Source organism: Dendropsophus ebraccatus, chromosome 3, assembly GCF_027789765.1.
Source record: "Dendropsophus ebraccatus isolate aDenEbr1 chromosome 3, aDenEbr1.pat, whole genome shotgun sequence".
Classification (NCBI taxonomy): Eukaryota; Metazoa; Chordata; class Amphibia; order Anura; family Hylidae; genus Dendropsophus; species Dendropsophus ebraccatus.
The window spans coordinates 104,146,355-104,171,378 of NC_091456.1; the positions used below are offsets into that span (position 1 = coordinate 104,146,355).

The following is a 25,024-nucleotide window of genomic DNA, read 5'->3' on the forward strand; positions in this document are numbered from 1 at the left end:
CTAAACTCTTCAAGTGTATTTAATTAAAAACAACATTAATCCATCTAAATATTGTTGTATTAAAGGACAACTCCGGAGGGACCGCCCCCCCCCAAAAAAAACCCCACAGACACAGACAGACACCATACTCACCATCCCTCCGGTGACGATCGCCACTCCATTCGCCCGCCGTCCGCCTCACCGTCACCTGCCTCCGCCGTCCAGCGATGTCTCTTGCTTCCGGGTCCATGAGAGAGAAAAGGCTGCCAGTGCACTTGCGCACCGGCAGCCTTTTCATTGGCTGGAGCGCATCACATGGCTTCCAGCAAGCTCAGCCAATCAGGGCTGAGCAAGCTGGAAGCCATGTGATGCGCTCCAGCCAATGAAAAGGCTGCTGGTGCGCATGTGCACCAGCAGCCTTTTCTCTCCCATTCACTCTCAATGAAGACGCCGAAGAGGAAGAAGACCCGGACCGCCCCCCAGCTCTGACGTCACCCGACACCAGAGAAGAGGACCGTGACGACCGTAATAGGTAATGTATACATTCTTTAACTTCCGGGGTGGGGGGTCGGGGGTCGGAAAGTGGGGGAAGGGGGCCAGACCGGGTATTTAACCACATTACAAAGTTATATAACTTTGTAATGTGTGTTAAATAAGCCAAAAAATTTTTTCGCCGGAGTTGTCCTTTAACTCTAATATCTCCAATGCTATGGAAAAGAAGACTGCTTTTTGCATGCTTATCCTTATTGACTTGTCTGTAAATAGGAGGAACTAGGCAGTGGAACTGACCTACTGAGCAATGTGTGACCACTAATATTGGACTTATTAGGTGGATGTTATAACATGCAATCAACAACACCAAGAGCAACTTTTATCATCATGAAAAACCTTTACGTAAAGAAAAACATTTTTAGGAGCTTATTACACGTATTTAGCTTAGTATTTGAGGGTAGTGTTGATCATGGAGACGCAGCTGATGCCAGAAGATCAGTTTGCCAATGCAACTGTCCACTGCGGGGGAGTTCAGTACATGAGCGTTAAAACTTGCCAGGCATGGTATGTTGTAACAGCAAGCCGATCTTCCGGAATATGCTGTGTCTTTCTCCAAAACAAATAAGGAAAACCGCAGTAAAACCATTTTTCTATGGTGCTGTGATTGTCTAGCTCTATAGAGCACATTTAGCGGACCATATAAATATACACTGAGCAGTATGGTGTTTAAACAAGGATAGGGGACAAGATAATTTTGCCCGGACAAGCTCTTTAAAGAAAGATTCAAAGCAATCTTTTACAGAAACATTACTTTGTAGTGTGTTATTTAAGTGAATGGCCCCCTTCCCTGTATTCCCTCCACCCCGGAAGTGTGGTGCATTATACTTACTCAATTGCTGTCGACCCTGGCTACCATCTTGTGTCGACGATTTCATCTTCGAGAGGCCGACCGGACTGCTCCAGCCGCTCCCCCTCTGCCACGTCATCAGCTGCTTAGCCGCGATTGGCTGAGCACAGTTATGCTCAGCCAATCGCGGCTGAGCAACTGATAACGCGGCAGAGGGGCTCCTCTCCTTCAGGCTGTATTTCCCTGCTCTGTGGTTAGTCACTTTATAGTAAAATTGTTCAGTGTACAGTATTAGTAAGTGTACTTACTTCACAGACAGCAGCTCCTTGTGTAACTCATAGAGCTAAAATCAGACTCCCCTCCTCCAGGATGTGCTGTCCTGCACTGTGGTGATTCTGTCCTTAAGATGGCTGACATGGAAGAGCATGTGACCCACCCTCCAGTGTCCTCCCTAGGCATATACAGGATCAGTAGTGGACACTGGGGGGGCATGGTCACATCTTATAGGCAGACTCACCATAGAGCAGGACAGCACAGCCTGGAGAGGGGGGGGGGGGGGTGAGTCTGATATTAATTCTATTTGGTACACAGGGAGCTGCTGTCAGTAAGTGCTGTGAGTACACTTAGTAATACTGTACACTGAACTATTTTACCATAAAGTGGCCAACCCCTTAAAGTGTTGTGTATTCTCATGCTTTAGTTGGGTGATAGAATACCCAAAATGCTGGGGCTCTCAATCTCTACTGCAGTATTCAGTGCTGTCTCCAGCAGAGCAAAAAGGAAGGAAGCTTCTAGTGATCACCACACAGCACCACTGACAGAGTCTGTCCACTGGCTATATTGTTTATTATAATACGAAGCTAAATGTATTAGAATACACAATATTATGGGGGAAGCTCTCTGTCACTAGTACAATGTGGGCAGCAGAACAAGTGGTGAGCGAGTAAGTGTGGGATCAGGGCATGAGGAGCCATGCAGTTCCAGACACAGACGGTGGTGGCAGCAGCTCCATGTAAGCGCTTACTGCTGCCAGACAACATCTAAAGATATATTACGTATTTATTTTTTTACAATATCATATTAAAAAATAATTGAATAGTCCTTTAAGGATAAGGATGCAACTTATAAATGACATATGAATAGAAATTTTACTTTAGGTAGTATTTAAAAGATTTAAGGCTGCTAGTTATAGGTTTAAAAACTTTTACCATAGTGCTTTTTTCCTGCCCCTTAGGAAGTTTTCTAATATAATCCCAGACACTGTTCGTCCCTTTCCCACACCAGCTCCATCTCCAATCAGAAAACCGGCTCGTTGGCCACACGGAAGGATCACTTCATGTTGCTTTAAAAGAACAGAAGATACAATGAAAAACAAATGTCTTAATGCTTAAGACTTACTTTTTAAGGATACTGTCATAACACAAACCTGACAAGCATACACTATAGCTTCAAGCTGTAAAGCAGACAAAAGCCCTTTATCAATAATAGAGCTAGGAAGGGAAAGAGTGTAGGTGATGTCTGGAGGAGGGACGCTGGAAAGGGTGCTGGTCTCCACAACTCGGTCGGGGTGCTGAATACCTAGTTTGGCTAGCATAAGACAAGAAAAAGGCATCTCTGTAAGTAAAAGCATACTTAGTAGTAGAATGTAGGAAATACACGAATTTGGCTAACAAAGAACTCACATTTAGAAGGCATATAATCTGCATAGGTCTCAGTGTGCCCGAGCTCCTCAGCATCTTCCTCATCATCATCTTCTTCTTCCACTATAGGATTTGACGGCTGCTTGAAAAAACAAAGGTCAGTTTACATCTTTACCATTCCACTTCTAATTTTCTAACTGTGCTCTAGCAGTTCCCCATCTTACCCTTTGCTGCACTGCTGGAGTATTAATTATCGCCTGCAGGTCCTCAAATCTGTCCAGATTTAGGAATGGTCGACTGGAGGAAAGAAGCTGATGACAAAAAAACAAACAAACAAAAAAAAATACAATAAGACAATAGGAAAAATTCTGACATACTTACGTTGAAATTTGAGATAAACTATATAAAACTGAGAGCGATACAATAGTGCAATAAAATATCCCTAGTACAGCACCTTCAATTCTGAGGCCAAGCAAAAATATGATCTGACAAATTGTCCACAAGATGTATAATATGACATAAGGTCATACATTTATCCCTTCTACATCACAGGAGTTAAGGACATGGTGAACCTGTGAGCTGGAAAATCTGCATAAATCTTTTTGCATGTACAAAAGTCCAAAAAAAGTATTCTGCATGTACGCACAATATAACAAATGGTATTTATAGAGCAAAAATTTATACATAAATATGAATGAACCTTTGCTCTAAGTGTACCATTTAAAAACCTTCTTCCTGTAAGTACCTGTAGGCTGAAAATCAGCTATTGAAAATGATGCAACCACAATGTCACTAAGGACTGCACTGTACTGTATAAGTACTATACACAACTTATAAAACATATTAGATTTCTAGAACTAGAAATCTTGTCACATTTAGCTAATGCTTACGAAAGAGAAGAATGAAAACTTGCAGACTTAAAAGGGAACCAATCCGCACATTTGAGCCGATTGGGCTTTCAGAACAGCTGCACGCACTTTGCAGCCGAGTCGCCTGTGGTGTAGGGGGTTGCGGGCTCCGTGGTCCACAAAAATGGATTCTAACCCTGCATACGAGGCAGGGGAGAGCCGTGAACTTTTCACCTAGCCACAACTTTCTGCCTATCAGCGTTCTCTGCGGGGCAATTGACAGGCAAGGAGGCCCATTAGCGACCCGCACAAATGGGCAGATTGGTTCCCTTTAAGGGGCAGCAGAACAACTCCAGAAGGTCACTTAATTACTCAACCCCTTCATGGTCTGCTTAACTTTTACTTTTGAGTTTTAATTTTTTTCCTCCTTGCTTTTAAAAAGCCATAATTTTTCTTTGTACAAAGCCATATAGCTTTTTTTTTGCAGGATTGATTGTACTCAACACCTTTCATTTTACTATAAAATGGAGAGTGAGACTGAACAACCAACTAATGAAGTATAAATATACTTTGTGGGGTGGAAGTGGAAAAACAAAACAAGAAATGTATCCCATGCATGATACAGCAAAAAAGTGACAGGTTATCTGTATCCTGTGGTTCTGTGCAATTACAGTGATACCCAATTTATATAGCATTTGTTTCATTTTACTACTTTAAAAAAAAATTGCTCTGTTCTAACCCCTATAACTTTTAAAATGTTCCACCTATGGGGACTATTTTTTGTGCCATGATCTAGAGGTTTTATTGGTATAATTTTGGTTTAAATGTGACTCTTTGATATCTTATTAATTTGTTACATATAATGTAACCAAAAATTGTGGGGTTTATCCTGCCCCCCCCCCATTAACCATGTGGGATTAATAACACTATCTTTAGAAAAAAAAAAAAAAATTATTCTACTTTTAGATTGCCAATGCTGATCCATGCAATGCTATAGCACTGCATACATAGTGATATACCCAGTTTCCATGAAAATAAGACATCATGCAAAAATAAGGCATAGTGCAGGATTTACAGGAGTAACAGTAAGACCCCCGTCTCCAAGCCGCAAAGGGGGGGGGTGCATTGGAGAGGGCAGGTGGTTGGTTTTGTCTGGTTATCAGAAAAAAAAAAAGAAAAATTTGGTCAGCTCTCCTAGAACACTATTCACACTAGGCAGGAGCATGTTGCTATGGCTGAAATTGCAAACACACAAAAAACACAGAGAAATGCAACAGCTTACCGCAATGGCAAGATACAGACCCAAAAAGATCCTAACAGAATGTTCCAATGTTCTTGGGTCTGTATCTTGCTATTGCGGTGAGCTGTTGCATTTCTCTGTGTTTTTGTGTAGTTGTCCGGTTATGTTGGTTTGTGATTACATCTACTATACAGTATATAATAAAATGTTCTCAATTCTTGTTCAACAATAAGTGTTGATCTTTCTTCATGGAAAAAGACATACCCTGAAAAGTCATAGCGCATCTTTGGGAGCAAAAATTAATATAAGACACTGTCTTATTTTCGGGACAACACAGTTGTTGCTCTTCTAATGAAGTCTGCCTGAGCAAGACTCTATAAGCAGAGACACTTCAGCAGCAAAGGAAGGTAAAGTATAGAGCCCTGGCTGCAGAAGTGAACCATTGGCACTCTGCAATCACACTGCAGGTGTGCTGATCAGGCATCTGCAATTCAGCCAATTCAATGCCACAAATGCTTTACATTGCAATGACTGACACCAGCGATCCTGCACATAGGAGATGCTGCTGTATATGGAGTGGGCTCAGCCAATGTAACTAGCTGACTTCAACAGGTAAGGAAGGGTATGTGCACACTACGGATTCCGAGCGGAAAACTTCAAGCGGGTTCTGCGTGCGTCTGTGCTTTAAATTCCTTCCCATCCCATAGGCTCCATTCTATGCTCAGACAGATTCTGCTGTCCGCCTATAACATTGAAATGTCAATTCTTTGTCGGACTGCAAAATCTGCCAGAGCGCAGAATGGAGCCTATGGGACGGGCGGAACTTCAAGCGGGGGCGCAAGTAGATTCCCCTTGAAGTTCTCTGCTCGGAATTAATAGTGTGCACATACCCGCAAAGAACAACTTTCATATACATTTTCAAAAATAGTTGGGATGCTGTAGCTGTTTTAAGAGGCACAATCGTTCCTGGGGAAAGAGTACTTAAAAAAAAAAAAAAAAAAAAAAGTGTAAAACTACATACATACACACATATACGCACACAAACGTACGTATATAACCAGTACACAAATCTAACATACGTCGTCGTAGTTCTGCATAGACACACTAGAATCAGAATAATGGCCATCCACTAAATTTCGACAGCGTGAATATACAGTAGCCTGTTCTAAATCCACTTCTGGTTTTTGTTGCAAAGTAGTGTGTGGGAACATAGCCTGAAATATTGGAAAGAAAAAAAAACCAAAAAAAAAAAAAAACCACACACACAAAATGATGAAACTCACCGATGCAGTGGCAGTGTCTTGTGGCGTGATATCCCATAATGTTGGTACATTGTTAAGGCTGTCAATAGGCAAAAAATCCTGTGTGTCTTTGATGTCAGATAAGGAATCCGGGGAAGAGAGGATGGAGTGATTGGATAAGTCATTAAAATATGGTGGGGGGTCCTTTAAAAGAGAAAGATAGGAGGCTTACAAAGCTGCAAAATAAAAAGGACATCAACACCTCACCTCACATGCTATTTTCATTGCATAAAAATGCTTGCTGCAGACGTTGCGTAACCAGAAATTTCTCTGTATCAATTCCTGTACGATTTACTGTTTAGGACTTGTAATACCAATGAGCAATAAAACAATGTATTACTTTCTAGAAATATTACTATCCCTGTACAAACCATGGTAAGTTTACAGGTTGTCCTATACTGGCAAGCAAAATGCAAAACCAAAACCCTTCAAGACTGTTTATGAAAACACTTCCTGTTAGCAGTGGTAATCTGGAGACTTCACCACACAATTCCTTGGACCTGATCAGCGATACCTTGAACGATTAGCTCGCATCCACACTGTCATACGCAGCTCACGTTTGTCACCTTGAGAACCAGCCTAAAGAATTCTCATCAGCCCCCATTGCCCATCATCTTTTCCAGTCAATAAAACATTAAATCATTGGTTCTCTGCATTTCATAAGACACATTAACTGTGCTTTAATATAATTGCCGGAATGACAAGACACTTGTAGTGCATGTTCTCAGATGATGCATTTAATAAGATCAGGTCAGTTCAACACAGCACTATATTTTACCTCTACTAAGCCACATACTAGTGATCCTTGAAAGATGACAGAACCAACCTTCCCACACAGTTTTTTGGTCTGCAATTTTAGCATTAGTTAAAACCAGTTATTACATTAGACTATGTTCCAAGATAGCTGGGAAAAAAAATGTTTTCCTGCTTTTGTTCACATTTGTTTATAAATTTTCAGGGGCATACAATGGCCTCAAAATACCCCTGATTTATATTTGTATAACCATATATGTGCACAACCACCTTTTGCCCTAGCTTCCCCCAATTTCTGGAACTTACTACCCCAACACATCTGTCTCTCAACCACCTACAAGACCTTCAAAGCAATCTAAAAAAAGCCTCCTCTTTAAATTATGATGCAAACAACCTCCAACTCCAGACTACACGGATTATGGGGCGCAGGTCCAACTTGAGATCGAGGCACAGTGAGTAATAAAAATATATATTTTATTGTGGAGACTCAACGCGTTTCGGAACCGCACCGGTTCCTTTCTCAAGAGTCATGACTCTTGAGAAAGGAACCGGTGCGGTTCCGAAACGCGTTGAGTCTCCACAATAAAATATATATTTTTATTACTCACTGTGCTTCGATCTCAAGTTGGACCTGCGCCCCATAATCCGTGTAGTCTGGAGTTGGAGGTTGTTTGCATCATTGTTTCCTGTTGGATATCGGGAGTGGCTGCGGTCCTTGATATATACGCTGCAGAGTGTTGTGCCTCCCTTTGCACAACCACATCAGGTGAGGGTTGCCGTGCACCCCTATCCCTTTTTCACCTTGCCCTTCTGATCCTCGCCATGGAGCGCTGTCGCCCTTTGTTTTTTCCTCTTTAAATTAGGCTACAACTTCCTCTGCACCACACTTTACTAGCTGCCCCTTAACTAGTAAATTGTAAGCCCTCAGTCTGCCATTCACCCTTTTCATGTAATGTGTGTTTTGACTTTGTAATGTTCTGTTTGTCACCACGCATCACTTGTATAGCGCTCTGGAATCAAGGGCGCTTTAAAAATAAATAATAGTGATAATGTGCATATGTATTGGTGTGTATATGACAATCCCGATATATCAAAAACACAGACACACACGTTCAAAAAGTTGACTCCACCAAGAAGCTAATGAATGTAAGTGTTCCGCTAAGGTGACAGATGTAGCCATTTAAGTGTGGTCCAGACTGAAGTGGATTTGCTACATTAATTACTTAAACACAAATAACTATTAATAAGTGTGCTGTGAGGTAGAAAGAGGACTGTCACTGGACGAATCAGTCACACTTAACCAACAGCAGATGTGAGGAGAGGTAACCCGCATGGAATTTTTGAGGTTTGAGCAATGAAGCAACTGCGCAAAAATCTGCAACAAATTTACAAACTGTGATAATAACAGTTATTACATTGAATTCATATAGGAAAAGTCTGCTTAAGTTGTTCCAAAAACTCACACACTAATAAATATATATCACACACACACACACACACACCTTACTGTGAGTGTCACAGAAAATTACTCTCTCATATCCAACCTTTCTACCATAGAGAAACATCCCACTAATGTGCCGAGAAGTCGTTCAATCAATTGAAAAAGTTCTCATGACTGAATTTACTGGAAGCTGCTAGAAAACCCACACCAGTGAGATCACTTCAAAATAATGGGAAAACCTGATTTCAACACAAAAGGTTGTCACTGCCATTGGACATCAGAAAATGGGAACATATGCTAAACATCAACAGTGTGAGTGGAGGAAAAATAATAACGATTAGTGAGAAAAATAAAAAAAAAATAAAACAAAATATACACACACATTATATATATATATATATATATATATATATATATATATATATATATATATATATATATATATATATATATATAATGTAAAAATGAGTACCTTGCTGAATTTCTTTGTCAATCTGTTTTAAAGTCATTTTGAACATTCGCTTTTTGTTCCATGTCAGCAAGGAATGAAGTAGGAATTATCTGTCTGCGCATACATGGAAACTAGTATACATGCAGTCCAGGGAAGTCAGACATAGCACGAAGAATAAGTTGAGTGTATTAATCTAGATGCTGGCCACTTACATACTAGGTTGTTTATGCACAAGGCATTAGCTAAAACGACAAAGGAAATATTCCAGGAAAAATGGCCTACTATGCAAGATAATCTACTAAAAAGTCTGGTTAGGTGCTACAAATTTTGTTTTTTTTAAAAAAAAGATGTATTTCACTAATGAATATGTTGGACTACAGTACCAGATGAAACACAGCTGTAGATGTGCACAGAACTATGCATCTATCTTTTTGCAAGGAAAAGAAGGAAGCTGGGAAGGTTAGGTACCCAGCGAAAGCTGTGGTGACAAATAACTTAACATATTGGACGTTCCCTTCTAATCTTCCTCCAATATCAATAACCACTTGGTTATTACAGCTTCAGGGTTTGAAATGTAACAATCCCCCCTATTTATCTCTATACAAGGAATCCTTATTACTTCAGGAAATACTGATCAGTATGAAACAGCCCCCCACCCCCATTAAGGTAAAAAGAGATTCCCCAAAAATACTGCACAGCAGTTACTACTCAACCAGTCACATATTGCCCCTATTTGTTGACAAAACATTACATACAGTGCTGTACATATGGTATAGCATTTCCTATATGGACCTTTATGACACTGTCATATTTCTATTGGCAGAAACTCTAACAAAAAGAGAACCCAGGCTACAGAACAATCTGCCAGTTAGTAAGGTATGTCAGGATCAGACAATGTTTTAGGCACAGCTGGCTATGAACGAATGCAAAGATGCCAACAGAGCCTAATATGAGAAAATGTGGCTCTATATGAATGGGATATTTTTCATTGTTCTTTTCTTCCTTCTAAACGTCGGGAAAAGGTGCAGTGCCTGATCCGTTGTGCCTTTTTTGTGACCCTGCAATAATGACTGATTCTATAAAGAATAATTCTATAGTCTCAAAAGGACTCATTCTCACCCACACTCAAAAATGCAAAACCATGAGAACCCTATGAACACCGGCATGGATGAAACAGGAGACTACAGAGTTATGGAATCTATGTAAAAGAAAATTTCTATAATATAAAGATATCTCTCTTTTATGCAAGGTTTCCTATAAATGTGCTCTGACATCTCCTTAACTCATGTGTTACTGGTTATGTACTTCCATTGTTAGGGAAGCATGAAGCATTAAAATAAAATGTTGAAAACATTTAGAACAAAAAAAAAAAAAGAAAAAAAAAAAGAAAAGAAAAAACACACCACATAAAAGCTACTAAGTATTGACATGTCAAATACAGATAAAAGACTGGCTACTATTATTTTATTATGGGGAGAGATAGAAGGGTCGTATTTTGAGGTGCATACTAGGTGCCTTGCCTTATCTGCCTGGACTATTGAAACAAGCGCAATACCAGTTGACCCACAGCTTTAAGAAAGTTACATTTATCCATTTACTATAATAACCCTGATAAAATGCAGATATGATCAGGCAATTACTACTATCTGCAAGTCCAAAAGAAAAACAAGGTCCAACTATCCATTCACCTGACTGACCAGCTGGGACAACATCCATGAACAATCCTTATTTACATACGTCTTACAGCAAACACTCATATTCTTCAGAAGATTCCAGTTGTACTGGGAAACACCTCCCCAGTCTAGATATTACAGATATTACAGTAAGAGTAAGGACCCCCCCCCACCACCACCACCACCCAGCCATTATGGTTTTAAGAGCCCTCCCATATTGTATTGGAAGATAGATCCCCTGGTCCTCATATTACTGGAAAAATTAGATTTCCCCCCTCTCCTTAATATAATGCCGAGAAATGGCCTAAAAGCGACAAAAAAACACCCCAGGGCGCCATGGCTATATTATCAGCCATTAGCATACTAAACAGGAGATTTCTGGTACACTGGCCCAAAAAGACATGAAATATAGCTTAACCCAACAATACCATAAAAGACTCCAACATTTATCAGAACAGGATTTCTTAAGAGGAAGGCATGGTAATATTTCATTATTTCCTTTCCAAATTCTTTCCAGATTTCCCAGACACCAATACTCCTTTTTACTGAACACTGCCAACATATCATAATGAGGTTCATCCACAAATCCTTGACCCTACTAGATTTCCATCACAAAACACTATTTCAGACCAACATGGCACTTTTAAAAACCAGCTTACTATACTTTCAATAAAGTATTATAACCAGTAAATATGCATATACTGAACGCCTATGGCGTCATCCCAAATGACTCTTGTGTCCACTATAATACAGGAAGAGTCTTCTTAAATCATACTTAAAGGTCTGCATGAGAAGTAGGAACCACAGAACTATGGGGAAATTCATCAATAAAACAATAAATTTACAGTTACTTTTCAAGAGCATGAAAGATCAAACAGTTAAAACCCTTTCCTATATTCATGTGTAAATCGATACTCCATATACATATCACGTATCTCTAACAGAAATGTATGAAAACTAGGACAGAGCTATGTCATATTGTACATAACATAGAAGAACATATGTAGGACAGATAGTCAAGTTGCTGCACACAAGAAAGTAGGACAGAGATCTTGCCCGATAGTGGACTTGCATGTCAAAAAAAAACAATCACCCAGACACAAATACCTGCCTATAGAGACACAGAGATAGATTTGCATGAGATAGCAAGCTTTTATACTGCCTTCCTTATGACTTCTTACAGCCTGAACATGACTCAATGTAGTTCTCAGAAAATGTGCACTTTTACCCCAGAAGAAGTAGCTTTGGTCATATCCTTGTGGAGTTAGGGACCTTCCCAAGTGCGACATGAAGGAGGAAGAAGCCAGCAGTAAACCTATTTGCTCAGCCCAAAGTCTGGAGCCTTGCACAATACTGATAATGATTTAGAATGAAACTGAATGTCAGTGTGTCATGTTACTCCTGCTGAGAAACAGAAAGTACAGCTAGAACTTTTCAGCTCAAGTACACGGTCCCTGCTACATACGAGGAGACATCAGAAGAAGTGTCAGTACCTTGTTCACTGAGGAAAGCTTCAGCCAGAAGTGCAGATGTGACATACCAACAGAACAGAGGAGATGGGCAGTGGGTGATGGCTGGAGAGAGGCAGCTTTACACATGACAGCACAATATGACAACAGCTGGCACCCCCTCCTCCTCTCCTCCTTCTTTAGAAGCTGCCCCTTGATGCTTCACTTCTGCTGCTCTCTCTCCTCCCCATACTATCCTACCTCCCTCCCCCCAGGGTATGCACGGCCAGCCCTGATCCCACTTCCTCTCAGTGCTCTTCTGACTTTCAGGAAATGATTCTATGCGAGGATTCCTGGCAGTCACAACACTTACTGTGCCTGGCAGCAAACTCCACCTCTTTAGGTACCTGTACCTGCCATACAAGCCAATCACAGCATGGGAACTGCGGGCAACTTAACTCCTCACCTGCTGTAACTCCGACACTACAGAAGAGTGGGCAATGAGCTTATTAACCCCTTGTCTGCTGCAGGAGCCTAGCATGCCAGTAATTTAACCCCTTCAAGTGACTACTTATGCTTAGACATCGATTCCTCCCTCCCCCCAGAGAGCAATTGAATTGAGGGGAATGGAGAGGATTCCAGGAACTTTAATATTTACAGCAGACCAGGAGCGTGTATTAACTTTAGCACCAGCTACAGGAACTAAGAATAAAACCCTCTCCTAAACATGGTTCACATGCCCCCACCAGCGGCAGACCCACCCTACCAATAAAATGTCCCCTTCGTGATAGGGCATGATATGTATTCCTTTGTAACAAATCTGCAGATGCATCAAGCAAACAATGTGCCCATGTTTACACATCGGACTTGCTGCAGGGCTGTACTCGGACCTATTATAATGTAAATCTGGCTGTCAATTTGGTGGCTTTTGTTTGAGATTTAACCCTTGCACTCCGCATTTTTATAGTACAATAAAGCAAGTAGCAGAAAGCTTTACCAATATGAGAAAAATGACAATTTTTGCAAAATTTAGAAACAGGATTAAAAAAAAATATATATTTTTTTGTAGTTGGCTGTTCTCTAAACATTTCCAATGAATCAAAATCATTGACATATCTAGTTACTAACTAGCGCTACATCTGACTATCAACATTATATATAGCTGATAGCAGCTGGCATATATCTGCAAGAAAGCTCCATTCTAGACAATATGAAAGCTTTCATCTCCTCAAACATATTAGATGTGAAAACTCAACGATTTTGATAGGGCAGGCAGACTAAATTTGCATGAGGTCTCCTGACTGTCCCTTGAAGGCAAAGGGATAGGGCCTCGTGGATTTCGTTCCTATGAGAGACAAATCAACAGAAAAGGGGTCTGACAGATTGTTCTCTTCTCAAGCCCACCGTACATGTTAATGGGGGGGGGAGCAAACACTGCTGGTTAAATCAGCATTCGGCTGACAACTTTAAAGGCCCTATTACATGTAGCAATTATCATTTTAAGATTCGCTATAACGTTTGATCGTTAGCGAAAACTAGCAATATTGTAGCGAACGATTCTAAGGTTATTACAGTTTCCGATTACTGATCTGAACGATCATTTTTACATCGTTATATGGTCGCTAATCTATGCAACCGATCGGCGCACTACCAACGATAATTACTTAACATGTTTACGTTCGTTGTTTGATTGCTGGGTGGTTTTACACGTATAATCGCTCATTTATCGATCTTTATTGTGATTTTTTTATGATAATCGCTCTGTAATAGGGGCTTAACTTATCAATTTAGTGCGAAAAAAAGTTACAAAATTTTCTTCAACAAACCTGTCCAGTGTTAATGGCCAGTTCAGATTACTCCCAAATACTAAAACTGTTCAGAAATCTGAGGACCACCTTTAAAACCTTGGCCTTAAAAGGGCGCCAAACAATGAGTGCACCTAGAGCACTTTAGTAACTCTATAGACTTCAAATACAATTTGTGAAACTCACTTATCTCTAGTTAGGATGTACACCCCTGCCCCACATCTCAGCTCAGGTGGCAGATTCTCCAGTGCAGTGCGGCTCTGTCATAACAGTGCCGCAGAGATTCAAACAGTTTCCCCACTCCCAGCATGATGCATCAATATCAACACAGAGAAACACTCCACTACAGAGCTTTTCTGTCTGTAGCATCAGTAAAATACGGGACCTTAGGATAAGCCCTTTTTTGTAAAAAAAATAATGACAGGGGCGTCAGATAAGGTGACCATAAAAATGTGTGCGCCACAAAACACAGCTGGTTCTCTCCCGCTGCTGCTCTGTACACAGTACTGTATATAACCCGACAGCTCCCATAAGCCATAAGGTTAAAGTAAACCTAATCCTCTGCAAACTACAATCAGTATTACCCTAAAAATCTAATTGTAGACAGCACCTGTAAAGCTGAATAAGGCTATAATTTCTTGTGTTCACTGTGAATTATATCATTATGTTTTGGGGAGCACATGAGTCATTATTTTAGGAACATTGATGTTTTGAGGCACAATATGTTTTACAATTACAATTAGAGGGTACATAATATACACTATACACATCATCTTCAGTGCTTGAAAAGCGGTTTTGGACAGGTAAAAGTTAAGGGCAGCTTGTATGCTCAGCACAGTTCCTTTTGCACTTAAGTGTATCAAACTTTTTCCTGGGAATTTCCAAAGAAATCAATCTGGAAATTTAGGAAGATTTTGCCTCTCTTAAGTGCACATAATGCAGCAGAAGAATAGGAGCATATTTTCAGGTTAAAGAAAAATGCCTCTCCCATCTTACTTACTGCTCAGTCTGATCACATATACATTACTGGAAATATCACTGCACAACATTGCGCAACATTCAGTACAGGTCACCACAAAACTGCAGCCAGACAGAGGGGAGGGTCAGGAGAGGGGAGGGAGCAGCGAGGCACTGGGGACACAATGCAAGACTAGCTCAGAAGCAAGAGCAGAGGGAAAAAGGAAAACAGTACTGAGAAAAAACTGCATGAATAAAGGGTTAACAAACCAGAAGTTTGGGAAAGCGGAGGGAGATCGCCATAGGGCCCAGCAAAGAAAATGTATCAGGGTGTATGAGTAATAAGAAAGAAGGTGCTGGTGATGACAAGGAAGCAACAGATTCATGCAAATAGTCTAAAGACAAACACCTTACCTGAACATAGGTCTGGCTGTCAGTGAAGCAACTAGAGAATGGGTCGGAATAGTTCCTACTGTAATATTCTGGTTGACCATTATAATGTAATCTGAAGAAAACAAACAAAATGGAACAAGGAAATGACAGAGAAAGGAAACCTGAACACACAGCTTAAAGAAAGTAACAGATATGATAATGCAAAAGTGATAAAACATTAATTATGGGCAGGTAAGGAAGTCAGCAGTCTTCGGGAATGTTCCCACTGAGGAATGAGCAAGGAATAGGCGAGGAGTTGAAGATGAAATTCCTCACCTATTCAGCTCTGGCAGAATAGGCACAGAATTCAAGCGCCATTGACTTGCATAGGATTTCTCTAGCAGAATCTGGCCAAAGAAATGAAAAATTCTGCACAAAAATTCTGCTGTGTGAAAAGAGCGGAAATCCCATTAAACACATTGTTGTGTTCCCCATGGGAAATTAAGCACGGATTCCGCTTCAAATTCCTTGCAGATTCCTCAGTGTGAACATACCCTTACAGGTAGTAAGCTGAAACTCCAAGAGAATTTATTGATTAATAAAGACATAGCTACCTTAGCACACATTTCGTCTCATCAGATACGAGTTCAGCATTTGACTATAAAGTGCTGGATTCTCGCTATGTGCTCTAAATAGCATAATATAGGTATACTGGGGAGCTGAAACCAAAGTGCTGTAAACCACAAGTATCAATAGAGCAGGGGTACAGTAGCCCTACAGAAAAAAGGTATTTGTAGGTAATCCTCAAGTACACACCAAAGAACTAGGAGAATATCACAGAAGCTGCTTTATTTCCAGAATGTTTTAACAGTAAAGTACATTTTCATAATTTCTATATCCTGTCTTATTCTAATTCTGTTTTTACTTATAGTTAACCTGCTGCATATTCACTAAGAAATGTACTACATACACTGTCATTATAAAATGTATTTCAGGGGTATTCCTGCTTACAACACTTATCCCCTATCAACAGGATAGAGAATAATTGTCTGAGCTATACTCCGCTATCCTGCAGCTCACATAGACCTTAAATGTATTGTCAGTGCACATGCGGGACCTAATGCTCCATTCTCACAGGAGACTCAGTTCCCCATTCTAATAGTATTCCCTATAGTAAGATGTCAAAGCAGTAAAACTCTGCCCAATCTGACACTTACTTCCTATCCACAGGATGATAAATAAGTGAAATAGGCTGGAATACCCTTTAATATACTAATTTAAATGGAATCTGTCAGCTCTACGACATGCTGAGAGCTCCACTGTCAAGAGGGTTTGTTCACTGTGTATCGGTGAAAACTAACTGCAGCTCTGGTCCCTTTAAAGTGAATGTAAGAAAAGCCGCAGTAACCATGCCCGGGCACTATGCAGTGAACAAAGCCAGCTGTTTCTTTTCAGCCCCACTTATGGTGTTGTGCGGGCGTTAAAAAACTGATTGTCGAGAGTGTGGGTATCAGCGCCCCGGTGATCAGCTACTGATGGCTCATCCTGTAGTAGAAGGGCAAACCAGAGCTCAGTTTCCTGGATAAATGACTTAGGTATTTTTTAAATCTTAATTTGTGCTTATTATTCTATATTACAAATTGGGGATCAAAGGAAATCTTCAGTCAGTCCAAGCTGTGACTAAATAAACAAGCAGCAAAAGTAACATCAACAGACAAGGAAAAAAGGAAATAAAAGAAAAGGTGACAATAATCGTACAACAAAGGTAAAATGTAAAAGTAAAGCCACACAACAGAACATGGATTGGCAGGTTGATGAAACAAAATGGTCATAACACAAAAGTTTTTCAACGTTTATTTAAAAAAAAAAAAGTTTAAATTACCCAAATAGGAAAGTGCAAAGTTTATTTATCAAATCATTTGCAATATTAGCAACAAATTTTGGCAAGCAAAAAAAAGTGAAGAGGGATTGGTGGAACTTACGGATCTGAGCTGGTGATAGGAGCATGGGGCAAGCAATGAGCAGGTGAATATGAGTAATGTGTCCACTGGGTATCAGCCAACAACGGGGTCTGAAATCACAGCAAAGGTGCATAAGAAATCATTCATAGCCATCTCATCAACCCAACCTCTTCCTATAAGCAGACACTATGATGTCACTTTTATTAGCATTACGTAAACACAGTAAGGAATAAGTCACGTTAACCTGTAGTGGTCCAAAATCAGAAGCCTCTTTGCTGCTTTTACAATACCCAGCTTAGTGCATGCACGTGCAACAGTATAGGATATTCAATATGACAGGGCTGGGGAAGTGCCGACACGTAGTATATTTGGTGCAGAAATTTCTATTCTATTGTTTCATATATCTGAAACAGGCTCATAAACATCTAAGTACATGCTGCAGAAACAAGCTCATTCACAGGTATGGAACAGATTTTCTGCAACAAATATTGTCTGAACATATACTGTGATTACCTGTTCAACCCCTACTACTGCGCTAATACGTATAAAATAGGATTTGTTCAACTTGTTTTGGGTCCAATTCCAATAACTGCTACTGTTATGTAATGTCAAGGTATTATTAGCAAGATATGCCACACTTTTTTATTTTTGGCTGGATTTAACAGTCATCACAATTTCTATATACAGTAACTACAAATAGGTGAACAACCCATTTCCTTCCTTGTGGAGAGTTTCTACTATCCAAAGTAAGTAATACAAGTGGAGGTCCACAAGGATTCGGGTGCATAGGTGCTGGTACAGCAAGCTGTAGTAGTACTGGGGCAGAGCAAATGATAGGAGTAGTAGTAGGTAGTTTAAAATCACGTTTAATATGGACCATATTAAACGTGGTTTTAAACTACCTACTACTACTCCTATGATTTGCTCTGCACCAGTACTACTACAGCTTGCTGTACCAGCACCTATGCACCCAAATCCTTGCTACTTGTGGACCTCCACTTAAATTACCTGCATTATTCATAGTTTGCTCCGTGGGACCGGAGAGTCGGGAAGGCAGCGGACAGCTTAAAGGGGTATTCCAGGGAAAATCAATAATTTAGCAAAGGAAAGGGTTAACCAAGGTTAACACTTTCCTAATATACTTACCTGTTGTTTTTTGGCCCCCCAAGGAGATCTCCGGTCCGGTCACGTGATCTTGCAGCTTGTGGCTCGGATCCTCTTCTCCTTCCGGTTCAGTGACGTCACCCAGCCGGCGTCGCTCTCCGTCTCATTAGCAGCAGAGCACTGAACCCTGACTGGCTCGGTAGCGTGCAGCCAATCAGGGTTCAGTGCTCTGCATCCCCACACGCTTCAGAGTGGGGGTCCCCCGAGGCTGCAGTAAATTATCAGGGGTCGTCGGGCTCAGTGCCGGTCACCAGTTACATGGGCCGGCACTGCACTACAGCAGGTGATCACTCCGCAACCCCTCCCCCCCAGACACCCGTCTGCCCGCCGCATCCCCTCCCCCCAGGGACTCAGGGTCGGCATCGGTGGGGAAGTAATGTGTATCGGCTGCTGATCCCCCCCGGCCCCCCCCTCCCTGTGTCCCTGTCAGAGATCGCCCACCCCCGGAGCGTGCTGCTGGCCCCGATCTCTGCACTGGTCTGAAGCACCTGTACTCAGCTGACAGGCGCTGTGTACAGAGCAAGAAATCTCTCCTGCCTCACTCACACAGAGCCTGTCAGCTGAGTACAGGTGCCTGAGACCAGTGCAGAGATCGGGGCCAGCAGCACGCTCTGGGGGTGAGCGATCTCTGACAGGGACACAGGGAGGGGGGGCCAGGGGGGGATCAGCAGCAAATACATATTACTTTGCAGGACTTCCCCCCTCCTCCCTGTGTCCATGTCAGAGATCGCTCACCCCCGGAGCGTGCTGCTGGCCCGGATCTCTGCACTGGTCTCAGGCACCTGTACTCAGCTGACAGGCGCTGTGTGAGTGAGGCAGGAGAGATTTCTTGCCCCGTACACAGAGCCTGTCAGCTGAGTACAGGGGCTTCAGACCAGTGCAGAGATCGGGGCCAGCAGCACGCTCCGGGGGGTGGGGGTGAGCGATCTCTGACAGGGACACAGGGAGGGGGGCCGGGGGGGGGATCAGCAGCCGATACACATTACTTCCCCACCGATGCCGACCCTGAGTCCCTGGGGGGAAGGGATGCGGCGGGCAGACGGGTGTCTGGTAGCTATGAATGAAGTAATGCCGCCCGCCGCATCCCCTCCCGGGACTCGGTCGGCATCGCTGACAAGGTGGTGGTGGTGGGGGGGGTGCGGAGTGATCACCTGCTGTAGTGCAGTGCCGGCCCATGTAACTGGTGACCGGCACTGAGCCCGACGACCCCTGATAATTTACTGCAGCCTCAGGGGACCCCCACTCTGAAGCGTGTGGGGATGCAGAGCACTGAACCCTGATTGGCTGCACGCTACCAAGCCAGTCAGGGTTCAGTGCTCTGCTGCTAATGAGACGGAGAGCGACGCCGGCTGGGTGACGTCACCGAACCGGAAGGAGAAGAGGATCCGAGCCACAAGATCACGTGACCGGACCGGAGATCTCCTTGGGGGGCCAAAAAACAACAGGTAAGTATATTAGGAAAGTGTTAACCTTGGTTAACCCTTTCCTTTGCTAAATTATTGATTTTTCCTGGAATACCCCTTTAATGTACTTGCACCGTGCTCTGAGCACAACCGCATCAGGTGAGTGTGCGATTCTCTCACCACCTGTACCCCCTCTTTGCCAGTTTGCGGATTACACTATGTGCACCCCGTGGTGACTCTCCTTCTCTTTGTAGTATACTATCCAAAGTACTTATACAAGCATAAATCACTGAATAAAACAAACCAAGTCCACTTTCATGATCCCTCAGCAAGGAAAACTAAGCAAAGTATTAAAGCCTAGCCAGAGCAACGCCTGGTTATTACACAGTGCCAGTACCATGAAGGCAGACCTTGTGACTGCTATTGGTCTTCTAAAGAGGAGATTGGAATCCTTCCTATGGGCAGGGTAAACTTGCATATACAATTATCAGTATATGTATTAGCAAATTTAAGGTATTTTCCAGCTTTAGGCCATGTTCACACATGTAGTTTATTATCTCATTTTGAGGTGTGAAACGTCTTACCCTCACATAACACTTTTTTCCTATTGAAATGCACAGCCATAATAGTAACAGTCATAAAATAAAGAAAATTAAGAACATATCTATAGAAAGAAACATTTTCTGTTGTTCAGAATACAAAATACAACCACCAACAACCAACTACCTGTCACTTAAAAAAAATACTTGTGACAAGTTTGATTAGCCGGGGTCTGTGTGTTCAGTACCCTACCAATCATCAGATGTCAGTCTTATGGTGCATTTACACAGACAGATTTATCTGACTGATTTTTTAAGCCAAAGCCAGGAATGGATTTTAATACAGGATAGATCCCAGTCTTTTCTTTATGACCTGTTCCCTGTTTATAGTCTGTTCCCGACTTTGGCTTCAAAAATCTGTCAGATAAATCTCTCTGTGTAAACGAACAATTACTTAAGCCTGATTGACATATCCATAGTGCCATAGTCCATAGCCACAGAACCAGAGTTACGGACAGCACTACAACTTTGCGTTTGTGACTGTGCGCATCTCCACTGACCACTTCACATATAATAAAATGATCCTTGCCACAACTATTGGCCACACAATGGCTTGCCTATTCATTTTTAGTGGCACAGATCAAGGTCCCAACGCAGATCCATAACACCTTTATATGTGTATAGGGTCATAGAAATGAATGGGTCCTTATTTTGTCCACATTTGTGGACAAGGGGCCTTAGTCTCTAGACTTACTAGATGTATCTTACCTGCAGTGAACTGGTAAGTGAAGTACTTGGCCAAGCACCCCTTCTGACTCAATCTTATGACTGGTGGGGTCTGAACACCCAGACACAAAGATTTCTTAGCCATAAAATCAGTGATCATTTGCTGTCCCTTTTACATGTCACAATAACTTGAGTGCCCGGGCTGCAAGGAATGATCACTGTATCGTTCGTGCAGCCATAGAAACTGAAAGCAGATATGTATACATCTATGCTGTCACTTTCAAGATCAGAAGCAGTCTGTATGGAAATCATTCTGGAGGAGACGGTGGCCTGAAGATACAGCCTGAGGACTGGAGAAGCCAGATGTGCAATCACAAGCAGGTGGTAAGTATAGACTGCTCCTGATCTCGAAAGTGACAGCACAGATATATACATTGGCCACACAAACTGACAAACCCACACAGAGGTTAGAGGAGAAGTATATTCTGTATATTTATTCGCACCCATGAGCAGCTGCCCTTAGAAGGTTTTTTTTTTTGTTTTGTTTTTTTAATCTGGAAAACACCTAAAACTTCAGGACCATATAGATAGCCTTAATCATGAACAGGAACACAGACTCATGTCGCCATTCCATTTATGTTCAGGATTCAGTAAACTTTACACAGTACGCTGCATGGCCGCTGTCTGCAAGGTTCACCCAGCCAGTACTTCAGTGCCAGCTGGATGAACATCACCTCATGTTAATTAGAATATATTAGAGTGTATACACTGCAGCCGTTGTTCCATAGGAAATAATGTTAGTTCAGACTTTCAATAAATAGCGACCAGAGTTGCAATCTGCAACAACGGCTGTTATTTATCGAAAAAAATTCAGTGTGTGTAAAGGGGCCTAAGCGTTGGAAGATTTTACCAGCCAACCTGTGGAGGTAAGATCTGCACTAGATTACAATACAAGGCAAGTGGGTGAGATTTTTGGAAATATTTCCATTATGTCAAGGATTTACAGTCTATTCAAGTAGCAAGGGTAAAGTCCACAATAAATCTGGATCCACAGATTTTGCTGCAGATATATTTGCAGTGAATATCCTGCAGTGGTTTTATCCTAAGGGTGGGTTCACACTATGGAATTCTCGCGGATAAACTCTGCGGAATTCCGTCGGCTGTCCGCGCGCCTTTCCGCCGGCTCCATAGACACCATTCTATGGGCCCGCGTTCTCCGCTTTCCGCCGAAAGTAGTGACATGTCACTTCTTTCGGCGGAAAGTGGAATACGCCGGCCCATAGAATGGTGTCTATGGAGCCGGCGGAAAGGCGCGCGGACAGACAGCGGAATTCCGCAGACATTATCCGCGAGAATTCCCCTGAATGAACCCACCCTAAATGAGTAAAATGCATTAAAAGTGAGGCACAGTAGGACTCCTCACCTCAACGTCAGACAAGGTGGGCTGGTATTGCATCGTAGCCGTTGAGCACATTCCGCTGGCTCCAAGTTGTGACTCAAGTTGTGGGTATCTCCCCCCCCCGTCCATCACAGACACCGTGCAGGGCATTAGGATCCTTGGTGTAGCATGGCGTTAGTGGGTCTAGATGAATGAGTACCTTTAAGAAAGTAAGAGTGGAAGGAATGATATTGGGTGAGGTTATCACTTTAAAATACATAATTGACATAACAAATGTATCAGTCAAGACAAAGGGCAAAATGGTATTAAATTACTGTATGGGATGCAGACAGTTATGCTGTTCAATCTTTAGTGTAGTTTTTCTCCATGATCTCCATGAAGAATAGTTAAAATATTGTGATACTGTAGATCTGCTCTTATCAACTCAAAAACATACTGTCCTCTTTATAAAGGGTTTAAAACGATCAGCTTCCATAGAGCTATAAAGAAATACATGCACACAGTAAGTCCCTCCATAACGTATTCGGCCAATAATTGCCTTGTGTAATAGAAGACAACCATCAGCCAACATGCATAATGTCGGCTGATCGTTGTCTTTCAACAGGCTGAAACACAAATGATCAGCCTAACGACGATCTGGTGCCATCGCCGGTCTCCCTGCCTCGGTCCAATGCTTTTATCCACTCTCCACCTGTGATAAACCAGGAAGAGGGGGTTCAACGGACGCTAAGCACGTCCTTAGTGACACTGCTGTTATTGGCAACATCAATTACAGACAGTGTCACTAAGGCAGGGTTTAGTGTCCGCTGAACCCCCTTTCTCTGCCTTATCACAGGTGAAGAGTGGATAACAGCATTGGACTGAGGCAGGGAGAGAATGTTAAACAGGCGCTAAGCCCTGCCTTAGTGATACTGTCACTGATGGTGCCAATAACAGCATACAAGAAAACTGGGGTGACAGCATCACTTTAAACATATTACTACCTTACACTGTTTACCCATGAGACATAATTCAATGCACAAACACCATGTATTATGTCACCAGCCCTTGCCACAGGAAAATGGAAGCTTTTGCTCACCGATGTGTTACTTGCATTACACTAACATTTAATAGTGTGACAACATATGCAATCCTTGAGCTGCAGTATGGTGTTTTCCTAGCGCACCATATTACAGAGTTATTCGGTATGAATATGGCAAAAGGATATTTCACCAAACAGCTAAAAAAAAACACGAAATGTTTCAAAACCTAGCTGGTCTTATAGTGTGTTTACAATTTTTGAAGCCAAAGAAGCCAGGAATGAATATGAAAAGAGCAGAAATTTTTCCGTTATGACTTGTTCTCTGTTTATAGTCTGTTCCTGGCTTTGGCTTCAATACTCTATCAGATAAATCTCTCTGTGTAAATGCACCCTTAATCACCAAGTCTATTGAGTATTTTGAGCCATCTCTAGTCTTTCTAGCTCATCCTGTTCCCCAGTTACAAGGTTTTCTAAAACCGGTCTATATCCAAGATGACGCAGGCCAAGAAACTACAGAAACTTCAGCGCTAAATGGCAAGTTTCTGACAATCACTGGCTCCATCTTCTCTTGTTTTAGGCTGTGTTCCCACACCGTTTTTTTTTTTTGTTTTTTTTTACTGCAATGAAATCAGCATCCGTTCTTTCCTGCAGCAACAGCATTGCATTGCATTTAATGCAATGCCGCCCACTATGTTCCGATTTCGCTATTTTAGCTGTTCACACAACATAAGTAAGGCCGTACTTTACATTGTAGTCAATGGTTAATTGAATTGCAGGTACACCCAACAGTGCCCGCAATTTAATTGTAAAAAGATAATGTTCCTGCAGCCGATACAGCAGTATCAGCTTCAGGAACGTGCCAAAAGCCATCCGGCAGTACAACATCTTCCGTAGCTAATAAATAAGAACATAGCCTAACACTGTAAACAAAATATCTATCCATACACCCATATACATAGATGGATAGTGTTCAGAAGGCTGTGACTGTTTTGTTTTTTCTTGCCCCTTGGCCAGGTGCTCATTGATTGGTGTGTTGTCAGTGGTGGGCAGGGTTACAGATGAGGTGTTACATCTTGCAAGTAGGATAGGAGGAGCAGAGACCAGTGGACCAGGAAATAAGGATTTTCTGCAGCTTCAGGCTGGGTTCACACTATGTATATTTGAGGCTGTATTTGTGAGGCTGTATAGCAACCAAAACCAGGAGTGGATTGAAAACACAGAAAGGCTATGTTCACACAATGTTGTAATCAAGTGGATGGCCGCCATTTAATGGCAAATATTTTCTGTTATCTTAATACAATGGCTTCTGTATTGAAATAATGGCCGTTATTTACCGTTATATGACGGCCATCCACTCAATTTCACCATTGTGTGGACAGAGCCTTTCTGTGTTTTCAATCCACTCCTGGTTTTGGTTGCTATGAGGACCAAATACAGCCTGAAATATACTGTGTGTGAACCCAGCCTCAGGGTGTAAGTCAGGATGTGCTATACACAAACAGCCAAATTCATGTAATAGAAGCCTATTACAAACAAGCTTAGATTATGGGTGGGGATTGAACAG

General features: G+C 41.9%; 1 protein-coding gene across 5 annotated transcripts in view; it reads right to left on the reverse strand.

The window, feature by feature from the left end:
- SBNO2 (strawberry notch homolog 2) overlaps positions 1-25,024 on the reverse strand; it is a 79,423-nt gene that overhangs the window by 32,572 nt on the left and 21,827 nt on the right. For 2 of the 5 annotated variants that reach the window (XM_069962402.1, XM_069962403.1), the window contains 8 exons: positions 22,464-22,638; positions 17,230-17,318; positions 15,290-15,380; positions 6,330-6,491; positions 3,183-3,269; positions 3,001-3,100; positions 2,745-2,905; positions 2,527-2,660 (listed from right to left, as the gene is read on the reverse strand). In XM_069962402.1, the coding sequence (XP_069818503.1) occupies positions 2,527-2,660; positions 2,745-2,905; positions 3,001-3,100; positions 3,183-3,269; positions 6,330-6,491; positions 15,290-15,380; positions 17,230-17,318; positions 22,464-22,589 (950 nt within the window). In that variant the 5' untranslated portion in view covers positions 22,590-22,638. Of the gene's footprint in view, positions 1-2,526; positions 2,661-2,744; positions 2,906-3,000; positions 3,101-3,182; positions 3,270-6,329; positions 6,492-11,893; positions 11,966-12,158; positions 12,316-15,289; positions 15,381-17,229; positions 17,319-22,463; positions 22,639-25,024 lie in introns of those variants that run through there. The other 3 variants (XM_069962404.1, XM_069962405.1, XM_069962406.1) reach the window with 3 other exon arrangements.